The 24,801-nt window shown below is 52.3% G+C and overlaps 1 protein-coding gene across 2 annotated transcripts; it reads left to right on the top strand.

Annotated features, from left to right (window-relative positions):
* Nucleotides 1–988: 988 nt before the first annotated feature.
* On the top strand, nucleotides 989–24,584 carry Itprip (inositol 1,4,5-trisphosphate receptor interacting protein). 2 transcript variants are annotated; one of them, XM_021191836.2, is made up of 2 exons: nucleotides 989–1,189; nucleotides 20,908–24,584. In XM_021191836.2, the coding sequence occupies exon 2, from the start codon at nucleotides 20,921–20,923 to the stop codon at nucleotides 22,577–22,579; it is 1,659 nt and encodes a 552-aa protein (XP_021047495.1). In that variant the 5' UTR covers nucleotides 989–1,189; nucleotides 20,908–20,920; the 3' UTR covers nucleotides 22,580–24,584. The 2 variants fall into 2 exon arrangements, with proteins under 2 accessions (XP_021047495.1, XP_029397647.1); XM_029541787.1 differs by lacking the exon at nucleotides 989–1,189 and adding an exon at nucleotides 16,122–16,185.
* The last annotated feature ends 217 nt before the right edge of the window (nucleotides 24,585–24,801 follow it).

Here is a 24,801-nt window from a genome sequence, read left to right as displayed (position 1 = left end):
GAGAATGTTCCCCAAGGTTCCTCGCCCTTCCCTGGCCCCCAAACTCTGCGATAAGAATCCCCCCTCATCAGGAAAGGGGTATGAGCAGCAGGCAGCCAAAGACTGAACTTAGAAGTACCCTGGGCCAAGGGCCAGGGTCTATTTTTAGAACATTCTCTCATTGTCTGTTTATCCAGCAGACTCAGCCTAAAGCGTTCAGGAGAGTGTCATTTGGGCTGGATGGAGGAGGAAGGAGGTGAGGTGCTCCGGAGACCCAATGCCAGGAGTAAAGTGATCATCTCTAGACAGTGTTATTTCCTCAGCTTCTAGGAGCTCCCGAAACGAATTGAAAGTTTATTCCAGCCCCTCCCACCAGTTGTAGGAATGTGCTACTTCACAAAGGGAAGGTTGTTGATAAACTACTAAAGTTTTGTTTAAAGTATGAGTTCTATTGCGCTCTGTTCCAACTCTTCCTGCTCTAAAAGCAATACCACATTGACAACTGGAAAACAGAGCGCCCCCTAACAGCCTCTGGCCATCTTCCTCCTTTGTGCCCGTCTCCCGCCAAGAGACAACGCATCCATTAACCAAAAAAATTTAGCGAACTGTTTTAAATCCAGTCAAAATGCAAGAGGGACAGTGGTTCGCCTTGTGTCTCGTTTTATGCTTTCCTCGAGGGACAAAATAGGTGCCCCAGGAATTCCACCGGTTGTAAAACGCGCCACAGAAATGCGAGTTGACTAGCAGCACCTTAACCCTTTACATTCTGCAGCCTAGACTTGATTTTAAGGGCGTCTTTCCCGGAGCCCTTGTCTCCCTCCTTATTGCTCTCCGGCAGCCAGATCCTTCTCGACAGGTGGCTCTCCAATTCCGCTGCCTTCCCTGGAGCATTCGGGAGACCCAGAGGATGGTCTCCGAGGCTGGTTCAGGGTCCCTTACCGGCAACCATCACGGTCGTCCTTAAGGACCTCCGCCTGGCGCCAGTAAAGGCGGGTGTTTTGTTCTTATAAGGAGCAAAAAGTTTCCGTGACAACGCGGAAATGAGTAACTCTGTTGCCCAGCAGAGCTGGGCGGGAGGAGTCCAGGAGGCGGGAGCCGCGGCTGTCTAATCGCCCGCATCCCTGGATCCCCGGCAGCCTGCAGACCCTGGACCACGACCCGCACTTGGAGCGAGGCCCACTCGGTATCCCTACGGCGGCCGCGGCCGAACGTAAGTGCGGGGTCGGACTGTGACGCTTTGCTGCCCCCCCCCCCCAAGCTGAGTATGTGGGATGAAGGGCGCTCAGGGGACGGAGGATCCCCGCAGATGTGCGTGGGAGATCGTGACCAGGATGCGGGGACCCTGTCCGGGACCGACCCCGGGAACTCCTTTAATGCACGCCCAGGAAGTAGGCATTATCTCCCTCATCACCTTTCGGTTGTGATGCACTGGGGTCTCTCCGCCCTCGTCTGCGCCACGGAGCCCCCAGTGCCTTCAGCAATCTGAGAGGCAGGAGCTTCTACTTTGGAGCCCCTAGCCGGGCCACGGGTTTGTGCCTAGAGCCGGGACCTTCCATCTCTTAAACCGGGTTGGGTAGCCGAGTCTCAGTCCTGGGAGAAAGGAATGGGAATGACGTTAGTTTCTTCATAGCTTGTCTTGACGCAAGGAGGTTGCTTCAGGCCGGATGAAGCCCCTGCCACTTCCTCTTTCAAGACTCCTAGTGGAGTAGACCCTGCACATTTTTCTCTTGGGCTGTAGTCTTTGCCTTGATTCCTAACACCATCCTCGAGGCCCATTCTGAGCCTCCCTCACTCTGGCTGACAGGTGAAGGTTCCCCGTGCAAAATGGGAAAATAGTGACCGAACCAGGGAAGAACTTCGTTTAGCCTTTTGCCCCTCTACCTAGTGTGAGAATGGTCACCCTTTCCAAAACAGAAGAGGCCAGATACTGGTACCGTGTAAGTCAATGTCGGGTGGTTTTCTGTTGTCCTTCGGATTTCTTCTCTTTTACAAACTAGTTCTGTTTGGGGAGAGGCTGCCAGCTGAACCCAACACAGCTTGTGTGGCCACTAGTCCAAGTCAGCGGTGAGAAGGGTGACAGAGGCCACTGTCATTCGCCTCCTGCCTGCCTGCCAGCCTGGTATGCCTAAGTGGCCTTCGTTATTTGCTGATTCCGTGTGAATGTCTGCTGCCCCAGGCATTCTGCCTTCAGATTTTTCCACTTGTGGGTAACCACGTGGTGGTTATACTCACTTTCTGCCTAGATCCCTGAGGAAGATGGGGAGTCCTCTGCTCACACATCTCCCTTTCAGTGGGTAATTTTCTGAGACGCAGCAGTTTAAGGTTCTGAAAGGGGGCAGAGACCTGAACTTTTAACCTGATGCCATCATCCCAAAAATTGTTAGCTCTCCGGGCCAGGAGAGAGACATAAAGGGTGTGTGGGTGAACTTTTTAATCAGAGGGCAAGAAGGTGCCACACCTTCTGGGAGATAATTGCTCACTGTCTGAAAGAGGCCTGGTTTTATGGTTTTCCCTTTTGGGACCCTCTGGGGTTAGTATCAGGCACAATCCTGTTTGACAAAAGCATGCTTTGTCTCCTTGGAGACAGCGGTATGCACCTGGCATTCTGCGGCCTACAAGAGTGAGGCTGGGCCAGCAGAGAACACTAGCCCAGTTCCCAAAGTCACTTGTCAGAGGCACAGTGCCTGCAAACTAAAACCTGTCTAGGGGAGACGGGCTGAGATTATGTGGACAGTGGGAGAGGTGCGTCCGGTGAGAAAGGAAGGTTACAGCAGATGTAACCCAGGGATGAGCAGCACAGGGGCGTGGGTGTGACTGTCAGCTGTTCCAAGCATTGAAATGGCTTGCTCCGTCTGGCCCCAGAGTCCCTGGTTAGAATGGAGATGCAGCTCAATAGAGAACAGCCATTGGAGGCAAAGGGGAAACGTGCTCGCATCATTGTGAGCAGAGGTTATACATGCCTCTGGCTATCCTTGTTTGAGGTGAGAGTACCCCCCTAATAAGGACCTGAAGATGCTACGGCCTGTGAAGCTGAAGTAGTCTTTCCAAAAAAAATCAAAATGTGATTCACGCTGAATGTCCGCCCGTCTTGGATGCCCTCATCCAGTTGTAATAGAACTCTGAGAATGCTGAGAGCGGATGGTAACCTCCGAGGCCACCAGTCCTCTGTGTGCATTAATATGGTTCTCACTCTTAGCAAGAGGATGCTATTTGATGCTGTATAACACAAGGACCTACCTCATAGCCAAGCTGCTGACAGTCGTGCGTGCTCCTCCAGCCTGGTCTTGAACAATACACTAACTGAACAATCATTCGTGGCAGTCAATTATTGAGAGTTTAACATGGGCTGGAGAGCTTGCTTGGTGGTTAAGAGCACTGGCTACTCTTCCACTGGCTCCTTTACCCTCTGCTAACTCTAGTTCCAGGAAACAGACACCCTCTTCTGGCATCCAGAGACCTAAGACAGGCAAGTGGTACCCAGACAAACATGCAAGCAAAAAGACCCATATACATAAATTTTTAAAAAAATAATAATAATTTTTAAAAAAAGAATGGCAGACTCCGAGCTGTGGACAGGAGGCAGTCAGGAAAGAGGCATGCCCAGCCTTGATGGTTGATGTGAGGTTTGGCCAAGCATCAAATGACCTTCTTGGTTGCTGAGCGGTACGAGGTGCGAGGTGGCAGATCCAGTTTGCATCCTGGAGTGGCAGGGATGAGTAAGTGGTACCTGGGTGTGGTGCAGAGGGAAAAGGTGACAGCTACTGGCAGGGTGGAGTTTCCCAAGAAGTAGGAGATGAAAGAGATCTCACAGGCTGACTTGCTCTTCCAAACCCTCTGTCCCCTGTGTCCTCTTCCTGTCCCCATGAAATCCTGTTTATGTGCATGTGTCTGCCCCAGTATGGTGGAGGAAACCATTTCTAACACTCCCTCTCTCCGCTCCAACTCAGAGATTGCTCAGCACCTGTATCATCTGTCTTGGCAGTTAATTGGAAGGAGCCCTTTATTTTTTTTTTCTTTTATTGGATATTTTATTTATTTACATTTCAGATGTTATCCCCTCGCCCAGTTTCCCCTCCAGAACCCCCTATCCCACCCCCTTCCCCTGCTTCTATGAGGGTGTTCCCCTACCCACCCACTCCCACCTCCCTGCCCTGGCATTCCCCTACACTGGGGCATCAAGCCTTCCCAGGACCAAGGGCCTCCCCTCCAACTGATGCCCAGCAAGGCCATCCTCTGCTACATATACAGCTGGAGCCATGTGTACTCTTTGGCTGGTGGTTTAGTCCCTGGGAGCTTGGTGGGGGGAGGGGAAGGTCAGTTGATACTGTTGTTCTTCCTATGGGGTTACAAACCCCTTCAGCTCCTTCAGTCCTTTCTCTAGCTCCTCCATTGGGGACCCTGTGTTCAATCCCATGGTTGGCTGTGAGCATCTACCTCTGTATATGTCAGGCTCTGGCAGAGCCTCTCAGGAGACAGCTATATCAGGCTCCTTTCAGCATGCACTTCTTGGCATCCACAATAGTGTCTGGGTTTGGTGTCTGTATATGGGATGGGTCCCCAGGTGGGACAGTCTCTGCATGGCCTTTCCTTCAGTCTCTGGGAGGGAACACTTTAAAGCATAAGCCATCCATGATGCTTGGAGCCAGCAGATTGCCTTTAACCTGGGTGCATCATATCACAGGCCTTGGCTGCTTATAGCCATACCCACTAAGAAGCTGTACCTGCGTGTGCCTTAGAAGAGGCCTCCTGGTAGAATTTCTCCTTTTATGTTTTCATAATGCAGCTTCCCCACCCCCATTTTACTTGTTTTCTTAGTGCTTTGCAAGCATTAACCCTCAGTTACACAGATTTGCATAATGTGGACATCATACAATCTCAGGGTTGTAGGGCTTCTTTCTCTGCTATGTGCAAATCCATCAGATGCTCAGGTGACCCAGGTGAGTCAATGAAACCTAGTACAAAACAAAGAAACACAGTCCTTACTTAACACTGAGGCCCCAGGAGTGGAAGAATAAGGGGACCCACTTAGAACCCCTGATTAAGCCCAGAAGTGAGGGAAGCCTACCAAGGACAGTGTCCCCTTCTGCTGCCTCAGGCCACCTGCCCTGTCCAGCTGGCCTCTCTCTCTCTCTCTTCTCTATCTGGGGCTACTCTAGGTTCACAATTACTGAGCCATATTAGCAAGTGCCACAGAATCAAGATGTGACCTGCATAGGCTTTGGACTGGGTAGGCCTGGAGTTGAGTCTCTACTCCGTTGCATTGTAATTGGGCGTTCTCAATGGTTGAGCAGTGCCTTGTCGACTCCAAGTCTCAGTTTCATGTGTAAAATCAGAATAATTGGATATGAAGTTGGATATGAAGCACCTAGCACAGTGCCCGGTCCAGGCCATACTGTGGCTAGTTCAAACTTCTTCCCAGTTCCCATCGGGCTTATGCTAGGGGAGGCCTAGATGGGGGAGGGATCAGAAGGGAACAAGGCCACAGGGACCCAGACTGTCCCATAGGGACAGAAGCTGAGGACAAAGCTGGTCCACAGAAAATAAAGGAAAGCCAATTTCAAGCTTGTCCCACAGCAGGTGCCAAGACAGGAGATCATGAGGAAGTCCCTAGAGGACAAAAGGTCTCTTGAAAATGTCCACAAGGCCCTCTAGGGTCCTCTTCAATGGCTAAACCCCCCGATATCTTCTCATAGAGGATATGTCTCCTCTGTGCCCGTGTGCCCCACCCGGTGACATCATTGGAATGGAGGCCCCTCAGATGGCATTACTGTTGCCCAGGCAACACCTCCACCTTAAGGCAGACAGGAAGGACATAAACCAGCATCAACTGTAAGACACATGTTCCAGGAAAGGACCCTAGAAGATATAACTACCACAGGTGTGTTTCTCAGGGGCTGTAGAGAGGGCTGGCCGTGGGTGGGAGCTGAGTTGGTGGTCTGGACTGTTGAGCTGGTTGGTTGAGGGTCTTGAGGCCTTAGGTGTGTCCCAAGGGGAAGGTACAGTGATGACTGCTCCATCCTCTTTCTTCTCTGAGGCAGACTGACTGACCGTAACTTGAATCTTCAAGGAGGGGCGTGGAATCGTCTGATGTGGTGGAATAGCACCAGAAACATGATTTCCCCGTGTCCTTACTATAAGGGTTTTTCACTGATCAAGTGAATATGACAAGCAAGGCACTGTGTTAGGGATTTAGTAGCCTCTGGGAGCTTTATAACCCAAGGCAGGGAAGGGAAGGAACGTGCGGAGCCACTCTCTAAGAGGCAGACAGTTACTTATCACCTTTCTCTCACTGGTCTTGTGGGACTCTACCTGTGGTAAATTAATCCCGTGGAGTCCTCCTTTTATCTTTGGGAACTTGTACTGGAAGCTAGGGGTATTTTTTTTTTTTTAAGATACTTGGTAATTTGGGAGTGGTAGTAGAGAAGGCAGTCACAGCTGCCCACTGTGTCCCATCAAAGGGATACACTGAGGACAGTACTATGCACCCTCTGGACTCACGGCAATCTGACACCCTTAATTGCTGGCCTGTGGCTTCGGCCTCATGATCTAAGGTGATGCCTGCTGCTGTCCCTTCAGACAGAATTCCTAAGCAAGGGCTGCCACGAGCCAACTCTACAAATGAAAGATGCAGGCACAGGCGAGGTGCTCGCCCAGAGAGACGTGGGAAACTAGATGACCTGGTGGATCTGTCTCTGCAGAGCTTCAGAACCCAAGGCCTTTCAACTTCAAAGGGCCCGATTCAAGTCTGTTGGGCGCAAGTAGACAGAACTTCATCTGCTTCCCCGTCATCCAGCAGGTCAGTGGCTGAAGCGAAAGTTCCGATTTTTACGTGAACGCAGCCTTTTTAAGGGTTCCAGCTGAAAATTAAAATAACCTTTGTTGGGTAGACATTTTGCAAGCTCACACTTCTACTTGGAAAACCGGTCCCTCTCCTCCCCCACCCCCAAAAAAAAACCTACCACCCATCAAGACCTTTTATTATTTTACTATTTTTATTCCTACTAGAAGAATAATCTTTATAGAAAACACCCAACTTCACGCACTGAACACCTGCTCGCATCAAAGCCCGCCCAAGACCCTTCACATACATCTGTTTCTCTTCCTCTCAACAGCCCCTCAAGGCACTTAAGTTTTCTAGATAAAAGGAACAGGCTGAGACTTGCCCTTTGACCCCAAGACACGATTCCAACCTAGATCTGAGGTCTCCCAGGCCTGCCTTTCTCCACTTCAGGCATCTGTGCCTATACTCCACAGCCAGACTAAGAAAGTCACATATGGAAGACCACAGCTGGAGGGTCAAAATAAGAAGCTGGCAGGCGGGTCAATTCCTGGTCAGAGCCTTCAACCCCTGTCTACTCTGTGATATTAGCAGAGGGAACTGGTTTCTTGTCCGTTTAATGATGGTGGTAACAACTACCATATAACATGTAAAATATACATACATAGGATATATACAACATGTAGGATATACATACATAGGGTATATACAATATGTAGGATATACATACATAGGATATATACAATATGTAGGATATATATATTGAGATGCTCCCATTGGAGTCCCTGGGGAGAGCACAGAATCTGTGTTGATCGAGAGATTGACTTCCCATGAGTGAAGACCATTCATGGCTTACCCAGGAGGAGGAACACTACTTCAGAGCTGCCCTGAGCTACCACTGTGGATGCCCAAAGATGAGTTCCCCACCAGCAGCAGCATGCAACCTTGAGGAGTGAATGCTGTCAGCATCGTGATCCTTCCTGTTGAGAGAAGCATGAGCTCATAGCACAGTTCCCACGGGAGCCTGTTCCAATAGCCCTCTTCTATAGAGGCAGTCAGGGGTGTTACCTCAGGTTCATGAACGGGTCCTTTGTTTGCTGAGACTTTGTTCTGGATCTCCGAGGAGGACAGCACCCCAGGCTAGAAAGGAGGAGGCAAATGATGCCAGACTCCCTCCTACATCCTGACCACCCATGCCCTGTTCCTTCCTTTTGCCTTAACCCAACACATGCAATCCCGGGCCCCTGTCAGAAGATCCACCATTCCTTTTCCTAATCGGCTGTGAGAAGGCTTGACAGGTCCACACAGCCTCTCTCAGAAGACGCTTCATGAGTTCATTCAGTCTCTCAGTATCCATATATAAAGGCAAAGCGCTCCAGAAGCACACATCCGATGTTTGACAGATGTGCTACTCAGCAGTATAGCATTGTGGGATACTGATATCCCACCCCTGACGTATTGGGCGAGTGGCCCCACTCCTCTGTGCCTCTGTTATCTGCAGATGGATATAAATGCCTTCCTCGGGGATTTAACCTAAGTACAATACATAGAAAGCCTATGGCACAAAGCTTAAGCATCCATCACCATGTCTTGGTTGCAGCTCCTAAGCCCTCCTAGCGTGTGTCGATGCCAGAAACTTGTCCAGATTTCTCCAGGAGAAACACTTGCTTACTCTGCCTTACTGACTCGTTATCAAACTCTGTAATCTTCCTGCTTACCTTCTATGTCCACGAGACTTCCTTGAAAGGCATAAGGTAGTGAAGACCTTTTAAAACTTTCTGTGGGCCTCCTTCTCGGGTCTTCTTTGTAAATACTGGCTTGAAGACCAAAAAGAACTTGCAGTTGTTCCCCAGGCTACATCTGCAAGGGTTTGAGTCACGTTTGCTGGTACTTGCTGCCCATCACCGTTAGCCTTGCTTCTTTGAGTGTAGGACCCCTCCCAGAAAGACTGTATAGGTGTGAATCCAACCAGGACTCCCCACTCCACTCTAAGAACAGCACATGTCTGCTCCTGGGAATAAGACTCCATTCATTCCCTTATCCATTCACATGTTCAGTGAGCATTCATAGCACAGCTGCCTGTACTCGGCTCAGAATCTATTTCGAGAGCCACAGTGGTACTGGTGGCCCACTGGAGTGAGGAGGATGCCAGTGAGCCTCCCACATCACCAGACTTCCTCCTCTCCTTCTGTGACCTTTAGAAGAAGAGGAGAGATAATTTAGTGTGCACAGGCTTCTGAAGAAGGAGGGCATTCACTGTCCCAAAGGAGCAATGCAGACGCCATTTCTGAAGCACAGCACCAAGTGTGACATCACCAGTTGGCTATAAGCCAAGGAACAGGTGATGGTGTCATCGTGCATGGCAGAACCAGGACCTCGTCCAGTTCTTCTGATCACACACAGGCATCCCCTCTAAGCTTCTACAAAGTATTAAAGCTCTTGCTAGCTGAAGAGCTTTGAACTGTTTCTAAGTGGCCTGGGGGGGGGGGAAGGGTAGAAGTTTGTGCCAGTGAACTTATGAATTTGAATTTGACACTATCCTTGGGTGCTGATGGACCAGTCATCGTTATTGTGTTCATCCGGACCCCCTTATGGCATGCCAGGCACAGCCCAAGTAGAGCACACGTTATCACACACAGCCACTTCGTCCTTCATCCCCGTGGCTGGAAAAATGATGTGGTATTTTTGCTTGCCCTTGTTGTTTTGCTTTGGGTAACTGATAGGAAATATGGCTGTGCTGTTTCAGATAATCCAAAGAGTAATTTTGATAACTGTTCCAAGCTGGACTGATTAGGTCCTCTGTGTTTCAGAAAGGAGACTGTGTTAGCTCTGACCAACAGGTGTGGGAGGGCAGACAGACAGGCAGCCATTCCGCTCAGCCTGTATCCCAGCACAGGAACCTGAGGTTCAGCACAGGCAGAGAAGCTGACCACAGCTCTTGGGGTTTTTTTTACAGCTGGGCTGGCCTCCTTCTCCTCTTTGTTCCTCTTTAAGAAGATGAAAGGGCTCTGAGGGCTTTGAGATCTTTGTAGGTATAGACTACCCCCACCCGTGTGTGTGTGTGTGTGTGTGTGTGTGTGTGTGTGTGTGTGTGTGTGTTCGAGAATGCAGAGAGATCCCTTTCTCTCCACCCGTCCTCTCTCTAGCCATCTGGGGCCCAAACACTAGTTTCAGGTACTGCCTGAACCTAAGGAGAGTGGGCTGGGGAAAGCCCCTTCGGTAAGGGCTTTTCTTTGGCCGCAGAAATGTCTGGGATACGGGGCATCCTCCTCTGGGCCTAGAGGTTAGAGGTGCTGGAGAATTCAGACTGGCTGTCTTCTGAGCTGACTTTTGTTCTCATGCTAGGGTCAAAAAGAACTGGCTACTGAGCTGCTGGGCACCGGCAATAATCCATCCCCGGCGCCTCTGGAAGGGGAGGGGAGGAGCTGGGGAGGAGCTGGGGAGGGCTTTGTTTTCCTTCGTGTTTACTCCTTGGTTCTGCGTAAGCCTTCTCCCTTTCTCTGCGTCCAGCCGCCCACGCCCACTCCGCTTGGCGTGGGGATCCCCCTTCCACCCTGCAGCCCGCTCTGCCTGCTCCACCAAGGGGGGAGTCTTGGGAGGCAGTGTGTGTACAAAACCTCAAGATGAAGAAGCAGAAAGGGTGCAAGTGGGAGCCCTGGCATGCCCTGGCCTCAAGTCCCCTCCCACCTTGTATCTTGAGAGGAAGTGTGTGTGTTTGTGTGTGTGTGTGTGTGTGTGTGGTGTGTGTGTTTGTGTGTGGTGTGTGTGTGTGTGTGTGTGTGTGTGTTTCTGCTTGGATTATTGAGCCAACCCAGTACAAGTCTGGGGTGTAGTTAACAGCCCCTTGCTGGGAGTTACAGTGCCTGTTTTGTTTCAGCTTTAGAGATTTGTGGAGGAATCCCTGGGCTCTATGGAGCCCCACCCCCACCCCACCCCACACCCCACCACTGTGCACTCTGGGAAACTCATGGAAAGAGCAGTCAGTGAGAAAGGAGAGTCTGAGTCTGCGCAGCCTTGCTTGGAATGTGTAAGCGGTGTGTCTCTGGCACTGTGCGCAGGTACATGTCAGGTTCTTTAGAGAACCTTGGTGGCAAAGAAGACCCTCCCTCGCCTGGCCCTGGAGAAGCCAAGCAGTTAAGAAATGCAGCTAACTGATGAGGCCAGAGGGAGGGATGTGCACAGGTGTGGGCCTGGAGCTTGAGCAGCTGAATGACCTCAAGCACACTGTTCAACCTTAGTGCCCTGGCTTCCCATCTGTGATGTAAGGCTGGGGACGCTCTCCCCCGGGGCTGCATTGTGGGATAAAACACTAAGGTTAGAGGCCCAGGGAACCCACACTTGGGTGTGCCTGTTGAATGTCAGACACACCTATGAGGTGCCTCACCTACAAAGGCACCAGAGGCTTGCCTACCTTCTGAGCCTTGGTAAACACGTATAGTTAGTCCCCTTCCCTTGTTCTTTCCCTTCATCATCCCAACAGTCAGAGGAGTCCAGACAGCTCCTTGAAATGGTTTGTGGAAGGAGCTCGTACAAGTCATTGGGTAGAGCTTTAGCTTACAGAACCCGAGGCACGAGTGTGGAAGCAGGAGACATGCAGGCGGTAGTTAGAGGACAGGGGATGATCTGAGGTGACCTAGCAAGGCAAAGAGGGAAGCAGGGGGGTCCCCGAGTCTGGCTGAGGCCAGGCTCTGAACATAACGTCTAAAGCTTTGATCTCGTTGAGTGGAAAGAGGACTCCACTGAAGTGGGGGAGAACTTCAGGATTTGAGAAGCAGGCAGTAGAGAAACAGGGTACTGGGGAGAGCCCAGAGCACCTCACCCCAAAAGTCTGTGCTGTCTCACATGTCATGGGTGCAAATCTAAGGTCAGAGCAGAGATGGCTGGGGAGTTGTTTGCCAAGAGAGAGGCGGCTACTTTCTTGTTGAGACTTGCACCGGTCTCCTGCGGGCGTTGTGACAGGGTATCCTCAAGGCCATACTATTACCTGTTCCAGAAGGACTCTTCCATCTTTCTCCCAGCTCAGATGTCCCTAAATTGTCATAGCATCTCCCATCTAGATGTGTCTCCCATTGCTTTTTCCTCCATCTTATCCTTTCTGACTCTCTCGGATCCAGGATCTCATCTCAAACTCCTTCATCTTAACACACCTGCAAAGTCCCTTTGTCCCAAATAAGATTGCTTCAGGGTCTGGTAGAGTCACATCTTCTTGAAGGCTGTCATTCAGTCCACAGGGTGACTGCTGGATTCCAGGTGACCTAAAGGTAATAAATGGAAGGGAAGAGGGTGTGGCCAGGGCTCAGGGCTGCAGTTCTTCCTCCTGCCCCCACCCCATCCTCTGTCTGTCTGTTCCCAAGAGTTATCTGTGACTCCCTGTGCACCATGTCCTCAGAGGCACACCTTGTCCTTCCTCGGAGAGTAATGATTTCCCTGCCATGCTTAATGCAGGCACACTGACTAGTAGGAAGGATGGAACCCTCCTGCCAGGGGCCGCAGTGTCCAGGCCCCTGTCCTTCCTGTCCCTTGACTGCCCTGGCCATTCTCATGACCCCAGTTCAGACAAGAGGATCTGTCTCCTGGTGGCTTCCTTGAAGTCCCTCCCTCTTAGAAGATCGCTTTGGGCGATGTGACCTGGTATCCTTTTTGGGTCCAGCCAGCATCCTCATGTGGGCAGCACAGCCTACCACACCAAAGGGCTCACCTCCCAGCCAGTGGGCACTTCCCACCGGCTCATTGGTGGTCTGCTCCGTCAATCTAGGTGTCCTCCAGCTCAGGTAGAGGGATTTCTCTGGTCTTTGGGGACCACACCCTCCGATAGTATATACTCTTGAGACTGTCAGCCCTTCAAATCCCTGGAGAAGCTGTGTGAAAGAGAGCATCTTAGCACTACAGGCCTGACACACAGTCAGTCATCCCTCCGCTGCCGTCAGGATGACAGGGTGGCCGCTAGGCTGAGAAGGAGATGTCAGAGTGATCGATCGGGACTGGGTTGTGGGGCAGGGGTTGGGCCTAGCCGGGGGAAGTAGTCAGTAGTTATGCCAAGTAGTTGCTGAGGGGTTTGGAGGCAGGAGCCTAAAGGATTGCTTCCTAGTGAACTGAGGCAGAGAGCAGCGCCGGTATTGAGGAGCTGCAGATGGGTGCACAGGCCCTAGTGAACCATTGATTGCATCCAAGAGGCTTTAAAAAAAAAAAAAAAATTAAGTAACCAGTCCTTTAAACTTGGAAGATTCTGATAGAAATCTCAATGATTGGCTTCTTTGGCCATTCTAAATTCACAGAATGTGTACTGCGGGCCATTGCCTGCAGGTGAAGCATGTGTCATCCACAGGGCCAATGCCCCCACTACTCCACCCTCCATGCCAGCCTGGTTTGTTTACCCCTGGTGTCCTCTCCTGTCTCCTCCCCAACACCGCCACTGCTCCAGAGAGAGCAACTGGAAGGCAAGAAGGGAAAGAACGGAGCAGGAGAGGCAGACAGTAGCGAAGGCCGGGGCCACAAGGATTCTGGGTAAATGAGGTGGGGAGGGGCGGACCACACCCTTGCTGCCCACTTTCTCAATTGTTCTGGTTGGTCTTCTTCCTTCCTCTTTCTTTACTTCCTTTCTTTGTCTGCCCCTCCCCCTCTTTTGAGGAGGACTGCCACGGCCCAGCCCCCGACAGCGATGTCCCACCCCGTCCCTGTGTGGGTACGGATGAAGAAAGGTCCAGCCAGAGATGCTACAGTAGTGTAGTGCCTTGCATCTCCCCTGGCCCTTGCTTGGACAAGGGCCAGCTTTATCAGGCCTTTCTCTTCCCCCCCATGTTCTAAAATGTTAGTGGTGGTCTCATGGCAGGCAGTGCACACTGGGCTAAGGTGACTGAGCCCTGGTGCTGGGTCCAGAGTTAGCCAACAGTCAAGTCTGGTAGAGGCAGGTGACTGCTGCATCTGTATCTGCCATGAGTATCTCCCAGCACAGGCTAAGTCCGCTCCCCCTGATAAGCTGGGGACTGTGTGGTGTCCAGCCCGTGCAGGGGGCCTTGGAAGCCGCAGGAGGATGCTTGGTTTGTTGTGCTGGACCTGTGGCTGAGAACCACTGGCTAGGTTGATATAGTGGAGGGCAGGGCAGTGGTCCAAGCTTGCAGCCGTTCTCAGAAGGGGTGATGTGGTCAGCCCGCTCCTGGGGAAGCTAGTCGGCTCCACGCCCCTAAAGAAAGTGTGCGGTTGGAGATAGAGAGAGAAAGCTGGGATATTGGGGGGGGGGGTCCCTATAGGGCTCAGGCTATCCCCGTCTTGGATTCCAAGACTCCAAACCAAGACAGAGGCCAAAATGGGCTCTGCAGTCAACTGAGCCTTCATGATATGGTCCTGATTCTGCAGGGTCTAGGATGTGTGAGAGAGAGTCGTCCTGATGATACGGTCAACTGCCACTGCCACTGGTGGCCAGGAGGTGCCTGCCCCCAGGCAGCAGGACGTAATGGACCCACTCACTCAGTTCCCCTCAACCTCCTGAGGACTGGAGAGAGAGCCGAGAGAGGCCAGGCTCAGCTGTGGAGACACTCACTTACGCTGCAGACCATCAGTGACCATCGGCCCCTTCTGTAAGACAGAAATAATATGGCTGCCAACATCATGTTCTAAAGCTAAACAAGCACATGCAGGGTGCTAAGCACTGCCCCGCATGGGTAGGCAACATACAAAGGCCAAGCCTTGTGCCTGGCATGCAGTAACACATGCAGAGTGCTTAGTGTCTTGCCTGGCATGAAGGAACACTTAATAATGAAAATATCTTCTTTCCTTCCTTCCTTCCTTCCTTCCTTCCTTCCTCCCCCTCCTTCCTTCCTTCCTTCCTTCCTTCCTTTCTTCCTTTCTTCCTTTCTTTCTTTCTTTCTTTCTTTCTTTCTTTCTTTCTTTCTTTCTTTCTTTCTTTCTTTCTTTTAGTTTTTAGAGATAGGGTTTCTCTGTGTAGCCAACTTGTTCTGTAGACCAGGCTGGCCTCGAACTCAGAGATCCACCTGCACTGCCTCTGCCTCCCGATTGCTGGGATTAAAGGCCATGTGCCACCCCTGCCTCGATTGAAAACATCTTTTGCTATTCTGCACTGAAATTCCTATCAGACGTCATCCCCTTGGGAGGGCCCAGAGAGAACACCCATTCTACCTCAACCCCCTCTACATCACCTTCCAGGTCCAACCTATCTCCTCTTTGGGCTTCAGTTTACAAATCTGTAAAATGGGGCTTAGATGAGTACAACTCTAAATTCTGACTTTCTTAGTATTGGCTTTATTTCTCTCACACAGCTGTGAGCCCTATTAGCTGGAATTGGAAACTCAGTGACTAGGCACACAGTAGGGTTCAACACCATCAGGTTAGTCTGGTCTTTTTGATTCCTCTCTTTAAGGGTCTAGAACTTAGACAGTGGGGGGGGATGGATCCAAGTAGTTCTCCACCCCATCTCCCAGCATCCACCTCCTTTACTCTCTACTCAGTGAGAAAGCCATCAGTTCCTCTTGGCTAGATTGCCTCCCAGGACTGTGGCTGCTATTGTAATTAATTAGCCAAGCTAATTACATCTGACAGGCTGGAAACCTTGGCAAGCTCCAAAATCCAGCTGTGACACTGCGGGACCCCACCTTCCTTCCTCCCCAGAGGACACCTGGCTTAGAAACCTGGCTTTGGAATAGGTGTTCCTCAGACTTGAGCAGGGGGGTGGGGGTGGGGGTCCAAGAACCACCAGGGAAGTTTGCTAAAAACTCGGGGTGCTGGTCTGTACCCTGGCATTTCTGATCAGCAGGCACTGAAAATGCATCTGTCCAGCAAGTCCCCAGGTGGTGCTGCTCCTGAGAGCCTTGCAGAGTCACAATCCTAGAGGGAGGTACTCAGTCACCGACAAATGTCCTGAGATTCTCCAGTGGCTAAGGTTAGAGTCATCCATTCCAACCCCAGGTGGCAGTAGGCTGGTGATGTGGCAGAAAGAGAAGGGCCCAGACTTGTTGCAGAATTTTCTGGAAGAAGGGAAGGGTGTTAATCTAGAGTCAGGGACCTAACCCCACCACCACCACCAATAAGGGGAGGGAGCTTCAAAGGACAGGGATAAGGCTTCTCTATGTGTTTGTGTGGCCCCTCATGACAGCATGCTTTGTGGCTGTCCGACTCCCGCAAGGGGATGGAGCCTTGCCCATCACTGAGGATCCTGAGCGTCCAGCTCTCTCCCAACACTGCCTTGTCACAACAGCACCGTGGGAAAGCCTTGCTTTACAGGCAGAGGCAGGCAGAGCAGCCGGAATTCTGGCTAGCTCTGACCTCTGGTGTCACGTGACTAGAAAGTCCTTTGAGCTTTGACTACGTCATCTGTGAGACAGGGATCATTGCCTCCTGTTGGAAGGTCACGGTTGTCACTGTGGACAGTGCTGAGCACAGCCTAGTGAGGGCTCGACAGACAGGAGCTATGACCAGTAAGTAGGGTTTGTTCACCAAAGCCATTATTGTATGAATGCTCTAGAGGGCAGAAGTAAGGGACCCCAGTAAATAGCCACCTCGCGGCTCTCCTCTAGGGCCTTGGGCTTCTGACCCTGCAGAAAGAGCCTGGTAGAGTACCTTCCCTAACCACATTCACCCAGACATCCAGAGGTCACCATCTTTCTCCAGCCTCTGTACCCCAAGACCTGGCTTTTTGCCAGGCTAAACTTAGCTGTTTGAGCCACTCTCCCTGCCGGCTAGGCTGGGGTGGAGAGGAGTTTAGCAGGCTTCCTGTCTGCTTCCTGGCAAGCAGGCCAAAGCCCGCCAAATAACCCAGGTTTATTCCCGAAGCCAAGGCCTGCCAACAGATGTCACAAGCCACAGGTGTGGCTCAGTCTCAAAGCTGACCGCTTTGGAGCCAGCAGAGGCAGCCATCCTTGGAATGGGGTGAAGACACCCCTTGGGGGAGGGTGTGGGCGCATGTAAGTGTGCGTGCACGTGCGTGTACTTTTGGTTCCCAAGAGCTTCACATCAGAACACAAAATCCTCTCCCCCCCCCTCCCCAACCCTCCTGCCCGGGGCCTTCAGGGCAGTGGTTTCTATTAACCGGTTTGGGAGGCAGAAGAGTAGAGACTTCAGTTGCAGCTCTGGGCGGTAGGCACAGAATGGCTACAACCTATCCAGTCTCTTGGTCTGGCCCTCCTACCCATCCCCAGAGCACATGTGGAGGTTAGCATGGGACAGAATGACAGCTGGGATAGGATCTCTGGGCAGGAGGTGATGGATGAGTGGGGAGCTGAGTCAGCGGAGAGCCTCCCCACTCGCAAGAAGGTCAGGGCTCTGAAGGATTCCCCCCCATTTGCTGGGAGGTGGGGAAGGGGCGGGGTGGAAGGAGCCCTGTGCCAAGGAACAGCAGTAGCAGTGGAGTGTTTTCTGCTGCCAAAGCGTTTTTCCAGTGCGCGTGCATCCACACCCTGAGCTTTGGGCAGGGCCGCTTGGCTGGTGAGAACTCAGGCCTGTGGAGGCTCCTACCTGTGGGATGCCTGCCCCGTCCGTGCCAGGCACTTCCCGAGCGCCCACATGCACTTGACCTCAGCATCCTTGCAAAGGGAGGACTGTTCTGACCTCCTCTGATTAGGATGGGAGCCCGAGAGGAAGTGAGTGGGCCACCTCCCGGGGGTAGAGCTTTGTTCAAGGCCGGGTCCACTGACCATCTCCAAAGATAGACGCCTTTGTGTCTGCTGTGCTGTTTGCCTGGTATTTTTGGCATAATTTGTCTGTAACCCTCATGGGTGCTGCCTGTGCCCTTCCAGAGCCCCCTGCAGGCAGGGACACCTGTGTATTCTCACACAGGTCACCGTCACCGTCACTGCTACTCTTTGACAAAAGCAGTTGATCAGTAGCCAGGACTTCACCGGGACTCTAAGGAATCTCTCCTTATTCAAGCAAATGACACCAGGAACCTCTCTTCTCGTTTGACAGATGCAGAGACGGGATCGGAAAAGCCGAGTCATTTGTCCAAGGTGCCCATGCTTTTCCGAACTTAAATCTGTTTCTTCCAAGTTCTCTTAACTCCTCAACAAGGAGACTCGAGAGCCGGGCATCCTCTTGCAGGCACAAGGCTTTGCTTGGGTGGCATCGCTAAAGCTCTTGCATGAGGGGGAAGAGAACTCTCCAGTCTGGAAGTTAGCGTTAGCCACGCTCCTCTACTGGTGATGTGTTTTCCCTCCTCGGTTGATACGGAAACTGATTCCTTCCCGTGATGGGAGTTGCATGGGTTCAGCTGTGCCAAAAGGCCACTGCCTGTGTTACAGGGGCCTTGAAGGACCTTGGAGCCTCCTAAGGTCACCTAGCTACCAGACTGCCATCTGGTAATATACTCCTGGTATTCCACGTAAAGCCCTGATCCATGAGTGAGCATGAACCAACCAGAGTTCTGTCCTAGGGCCGTCAGGGTCGCTCATCCTCGACTGTTTCTGTGTCGAGGACAACGTGACCACTCTTGTTTCTGCAATTACCCAGCATGCTTTTCCAGGCTCAGGAGTGGGAGGCTGCCCTCGGACTCCCCCCACCCCCACCGCCCCCGATCCTACCCTCCACTAGTCTGACGTCTGCACTTTCTCTTATCCCTTGTTTCCTGCGTCTAGAAACCTGTGAGTTCTTCAGAGCTGAGCCTGAACTTGTCTCCTCCTTCCCTGGGGCTAGATCTCCATTCCCAGCCCCTTTGGATCCTGTTGACTAGTGACTGCACGTAGGGGTGGAGCTGTCTGAGTCACATTTGAACAGTAGCTTGCCCTGGACAGCACAGGCTACGAGCATGTGTCTTCCCATTGCTGGAGAATCCTACATGCTGATGAACCCCTTTCCCCTAAATGCCACAAGAGTAGGAATTTCTTCACACAAGTTCAAGGTCAGGGAACTCAAGCCGAAGGGCCGGGAAATTCCTGTCAGCCAATGTTGGCTCGCCCCAGGAGGGTAGGCGAAGCCCTTTGGGTTCTTCTCTTTGCTGTCCAACAGCCTCAAGATCTTCGCTCTCACTGCTGAGGTCTCTGGAAGGAAAGGGGCTGGACAGGTATGGAAAGGGGTAGACAGTTCATTCCCAAGGCTCCTGCTGAGAGACGAGAGAGTACAGGTGAGGTTAATAACACAGAAATGCCTCTCATCCTTGACCTCCCTGTGGTGCCCAAACGCTGAAGGCTGCTTATACTTTATCATACAAACCACAAGCATGCAGTGCTCACGGAGACCAGAAGAGGGCGTCAGATTCCCCCTAGAACAAGAGTCAGACAGTCAAGGGTGACCACGTGGGTTCATCAAACATCAGCCCTTGAAAAAAGTAACCAGTGCTCTTCACCACTGTGCCATCTCTCCAACTCTAAACCTTTCAGTATGGTTTTAAAATACAGATTCTGACGGAGGTCAGGAGCGGGGCTGCATTGTTTTTATCTTTCGGGGGGGGGGGGTTCTGTCTGTCTGTCCGTCCATCCGTCTGTCTATGCCCTTGCAGAACGGAGGAGGGTATCAGCGCCCTGGAGCCAGAGGGCAGGTGGTAACTGTGAGCTTGTGGTAACAGTGATAGGTGCCAAACACACGCTGGCTCTCTGCAAGAGCAGCAAGTGCTCTCACTTGCTAAGCCCTCTCCCTGGCCGGGCTTGTTTTCTGGTAGCCGCCCTGTGTGGGCCAGGCTAACCTTGAGTCCACAGCAATCCTCCTGCCTTTGTCCCCCATGTGTGTCAGCCCCAGCTCCATCCCAGCCGGTGCTCCGTGTATCACAATCTGAGTTGCAAAGGTTGAGAATTTAGCTTTTCTTCCCAAAATTATTTTTTTTTAGCATTTTAAAATTTTTATTAGAAATTTTATTTACATTTCAAATGTTATTCCCTTTCCTAGTTTCCCCTCCGAAAGCCCCCTATCCTCTTCCCCCTCCCCCTGTTCACCAACCCACCCACTCCCGCTTCCTGGCCCTGGCATTCCCCTATACTGGAGCATAGAACCTTCACAGGACCAAGGGCCTCTCCTCCCATTGATGTCTAACAAGGCCATCCTCTGCTACATATGCAGCTGGAGCCTTGAGTCCTCCCATGTGTCCTCTTTGGTTGATGATTTAGTCCCTGGGAGCTCTGGGAGTACTGCTTAGTTCATATTGTTCCTCCTATGAAGCTGCAAACCCCTTCAGCTCCTTGGGTCCTTTCTCTGGCTCCTTCATTAGGGGCCCTGGGCTCTGTCCAAAGGATGGCTGTGAGCATCCACCTCTGTATCCCAAAATTATCTAAGTCCTAAAATCTTACGTTTTAGAGAAACTGTTGAGAGGTCAGGTTCAGAGTTCAAATGCTTTGATAAGATTAGTGAGTGGAGTGACATCAGTCCAACGGCCCTGTGGGGATAGTGTTATCTTCTTTGTCTAAACCAAGAAACCTAGGCTCAGAGAGGTGAGTTAACACACTCAGCATCACACAGCATCACTACCCAGTGACAGGACTACCTTGGAACCTGTCCTTCTTAATGGCCAGGTTTTATTGCGAGAAGACACACCCACTAAACAAAATCCAGTGGAGGCAGAAAGCAGCATTTGGGGCCTCATAGCTTTGGTGGCTGAAGAACAACCTGGCTTAGCTTAAAGAGAAAGGGCATGTTTATTGACTTCTCTGATTGCAAAGACCAGAAGCAACGGTTTCATACACATTTAGGTGTGGGGGTGTGCTTTACCCCGTGTCAGCGGCAGGTTCCCCTTGGTAGTAGCTAAAGAGCAGCCCACACTGTAGCTACAACCCTGTTATCGACAGCCCTAGCAACAAGGAATAGCTTTCTTCCCGTTGGCTCGGGTTATTCATATATTCATCACAGAACCAATCAGTGTGGGTGTGACTGTAGCTGCGCGGAATGGGCTTGTTGTCTTGGGTTTGGCCTCCATGCTCCCTTCTGGATTCGAGCTGTTTATATCTACCTTAGCCAAAGGGCCAGGAGCATAGAAGGTTGGCCCTTGGGGTCAAGAGTGTTCCGGCAGACAGAAGGAAATGTCTATGACACATGTAAGCCTTGGTTCTTCCTCTAAGGATGAACAGGAGCACGGCAGATGGTCACTGGAGACAGCTAGCAGCTGAGTGTGAGAGCCAGAACCATCACCAGCTCTTGGGGATGGAGGCTAGTTCAAGGGTCCAGAGCAAAGGGTCCTTGAAGGAAACGTAGGTGTGACCAGCAGTGTCTTTCTCTGTTCCTAGGGACACTGCAGCTATGGCCATGGGACTCTTCCGGGTCTGTCTGGTCGTGGTGACGGCCATCATTAACCATCCACTGCTGTTCCCACGGGAGAATGCCACGGTTCCCGAGAACGAGGAGGAGATCATACGCAAGATGCAGGAGCACCAGGAGAAGCTGCAGATGGAGCAGCTGCGCCTGGAGGAGGAGGTGTCACGTCTGGAGGCTCTGCGGCAGGTGGAAGAGGAGGACCAGCAGCAGCCAGAGGCCCACACCGCCTGGGACCTCTGGAGCACCCTCTGCATGGTCCTCTTCCTGATCATCGAGGTGTTGCGGCAGAACCACCAAGACGGGACCTTCCCGGAGTGTCTGGGTGGCGATGAGGACGAGCTGTCTGGACTAGGGGGCACGCTGCTGCAGGGCCTTCCCCTGCCCAACAGGGCCACCCTGGACCACTTCTACGAGCACTGTATCCGGAGCGCCACGGGGGATGCCACCCGCACCCGGGAGTTTGTGGAAGGTTTCGTGGATGATCTGCTGGAAGCCCTGAGGAGCACCTACAACCGGAACACTGACATGGAGTTGGAGGACTTCATCGGTGTGGGCAGCATGTACGAGAACTGGCAAGTGGAGAGGCCACTACTGTGCCACCTGTTTGTACCCTTCAGACCCCCAGAGCCCTATAGCTTCCACCCAGAGCTCTGGTGCTCCAGTCTTTCCATGCCCCTGGAACGTCAGGGCTATGGACAGATCAAGGTGACTCTGGCTGACGGGAACCCTCTAGGTTGTGTCTGCGGGAAGGCCAAGCTTGAGGAGGATATGCTGTGTCTCCTCTACAGCAAGAATAGAGGGGCGTGGCCCAGCAGTGCTGGGAGCGGGGAGATGGAGGGCTTGCTGTGTTCCAGAGAGTCCTCCTATCTCGATGTCATGCAGGTCATGAAGTGGTTCCAGATGGCCCTCACCAGAGCATGGCACCGCATCTCCCACAAGTATGAGTTTGACCTTGCCTTTGGCGAGCTGGACACCCCAGGGTCTCTCAAAATCAAGTTCCGCTCGGGGAAGTCCATGCCCTTCATCTTGACTCCTGTGATCCAGTGTAATGACTCAGACCTGTACTTCATCTTACAACTTCCCAAGGAGCCCTGCGGGGGACCCCCAGGCTCCAGCGCTCACTGGCTCCTGTCCTTTGCTGTCTATGAGCGACAGTTCCTCCGGATGACAGGCAAGGCTTTGCCGGAGGGTGCCTGCCACCTCAGCTGTTTGCAGATCGCCTCCTTCTTGCTCTCCAAGCAGGCCCGCCTGACGGGCCCCAGTGGGCTGAGTGACTACCACCTCAAGACTGCCCTGCTGCATCTCCTGCTGTCCCGGCAGGCCGCTGACTGGCAGGCCAGCCAGCTGGATGTGCGCCTGCAGGAGCTCTTCTGCTTTCTGGAGAGGAGCCTTCTGGAGAAGAGGCTCTATCACTTCTTCGTGGGCAACCACAAGGTGTCTGAGGCTCTGGGTCTCCCAGAGGTTGTGCGCAGAGCCGAGCCTCTCAATCTCTTCCGGCCCTTCGTCCTGCAGCGGACTCTTTACCGGAACACAGTGGACTCCTTCTATGAAATGCTTAAGAACGCCCCGGCACTCATTAGCGAGTATTCCCTCCATGTCCCTTCAGACCGTGCCAGCCCGCCACCAAAAGCTGCCGTCTCGTAGTAGTATAAGATCTGGGGGTTGAGGAGGGAGAGCCATCCCATGTGTCTACCTTCCTGGGCTCTGTGACCTCACACAGGAAACACAGTAGGTCTAGAGGGAGCTGAGGTTCTGCTCCCCAGGAAGCCAGGCCCTACAGAGTGAAGGAAACAAGAGTTACAATTAGACCCCGGTTTGCCTTTCTGCCACGGGGGCTTATTGGTAAAACCATTGTTTGGGTTTGGGCACCAATCATTTGTAGCTTAGGTTTAGATCACTATGAATGACCAAGACAGTGACTGAACCGTCTCTAGGTACTGAGTTAGAGAGAGCTCAAGCACTGATTTGAATGCAGTCCTTAACGTATCGCAGTGTGTTCTGTGTTCCATAGCAAGAGGACCTACTAGGATGTTGCCGCGGATCAGACTGAGACCCAGCACTGCACCCCAGGCACTCCAGGCCCCAGTCATCTGCAGATGAATCTTGAATAGGGACAGATGTGGGAATTCAGAGCCTTTGAACCGCATCGTGGACAGTAATAGAGGTCCTACAGTGGCTGGGTTGGCTAAAAGAACCTTCCAGAAGTCTAGGGGCCTGGTGGCTAATGTCTCCACTACAGAGGGAGTGGGGCCTTAGTGGTGGAGTGTCTAAAGTTGGCCCGTTTCTCAGGCACACATCTTACTCAGGTGCACCCCCTCACCCTGCCCCTGTACCCTTGTATTGGGTCCCAATCACAGTAGGTGCCATTCACCACACTGTGGGCTGGCTCAGAAGCCCCTCTCCTCCGTCGCTGGTCTTACCAGCCAGCAGTATGGCAGAAGGACACAGGGACACGTGCCTGGCTTCCACTTTGACCCACTTTGAGGAAAGATAGAGCACCCTGGGACAAGGGTTAGGATGTCTCTAACCCATTCACGGGGGTCCTGGTCAGAGGGAAGGATGGGCTTGTAAGTCACGGGCGCTATGAAAACCCAGCTCTGGTCCTCGAAACCAGAGCATCTCCCAGTTCCTAACTCCAAGAGGGTCTCGACCAGTGCCTCCAGTCTTCTCTGCACAGGCCATGGTGACCGCGAAGCTGACCCAGACTTAAAGAAGGTGGTGGGCTCACTGGGGATCTATATGAGTCGTTCAAGCATAGCCTGGTTACCCAAAGGAACGCTGTGGGCCCCAGACAAGCACCAGAGCCTGAGGCTGGACTCGAGGATCCAGCAGCTTCTTTGCCACTTGACCTTGACTGGCTGTTTGGGATTTCTTCGCCAAGTTCCATCTCCTTAGGAATTTTTACAGTGGACCAAAGAAACGCGGGTGAAGAAATAGGTAGCGCCTGCTAGCCTTCCAGAAGTGCAGGCATCAAAATCAGGCTTCCCTTCACCTCACGTGTGTCTCATGTGATCGCAAAGATCTCCAGAAGGTGGACTATTTTGCCATCAGGGTTAAGTGGTGGTGGAGAGGATCTGCTGCATGCACAGTGGCCAGAGACTAGGATGCTCGAGTGCCAGAGGTGGGGTTAAACTGAGCATGCGCGGTCCTACCCCTCTGTGCTGGGGGGGGGGGGTAAACTGAGCATGCCCGGTCCTGCCCCTCCGCAGCAGCTCAAAGTGTCACCCTATCACCCAGTCATGGGGCCTCCTCAACGTGCAGCTCTGTCAACAGGCCTGAGCTGCCTCACCCGAGAGGTACCTTCCAGAGGGGGTGCAGATGTCCTCATTGTCACCTGTGCCTTTCACGGCTCTCTCATATCCAGCTGTGCTTCCAGGAGAGCCCAGCAACCAAGAACCAGCCTCCAGAAGCCAAGACACAACCTGGGCCTCCTCCAGCTTCCCCTTCGCTTCCAGAAGATCACGGGAAGAACATCTCTGGCTCCTGTCTGCTGAGCACCGGGCAGAACAGGAGCCTGTCCCACTCCAGGGCTGCTTTGGAAGCAGCGGGGCTCTTAGGGTTTCATGCTGCCTTATTTATATTAAAAGACGAATTAAATTCTTGTAAGGAGTAGAGTTTGCTTTTTACTTCAGGGACTCTTTTAGAGCAGAGCTGGGGACCAGGATAGATTTCCTATAGGCAAGCAAGGCTTACACACACATGCGCACACACACACACAACACCACTGTTTTATTCTTAATGCCTTTGGGAAATTTATTTAAAATAACAAAATGGAACATACCTGCCTTTGAGGCAGCTCATGCACTGCCTGCAGGGTCCCCCAAAGTGCCTTTGAAAGCCGGCTGCAGGGCAGAGTCCAAAAGTAG

This window comes from Mus pahari, chromosome 1 (genome assembly GCF_900095145.1).
Source record: "Mus pahari chromosome 1, PAHARI_EIJ_v1.1, whole genome shotgun sequence".
NCBI classification, from domain to species: Eukaryota; Metazoa; Chordata; class Mammalia; order Rodentia; family Muridae; genus Mus; species Mus pahari.
The sequence above is the reverse complement of the archived record's forward strand: the minus strand, read 5'-3'. Positions and strand labels throughout refer to the sequence as shown.

Coding starts and splice junctions, on each gene's coding strand:
- Itprip (XM_021191836.2), top strand. CDS start 20,921: ATGGCCATGGGACTCTTCCGGGTCTGTCTGGTCGTGGTGACGGCCATC.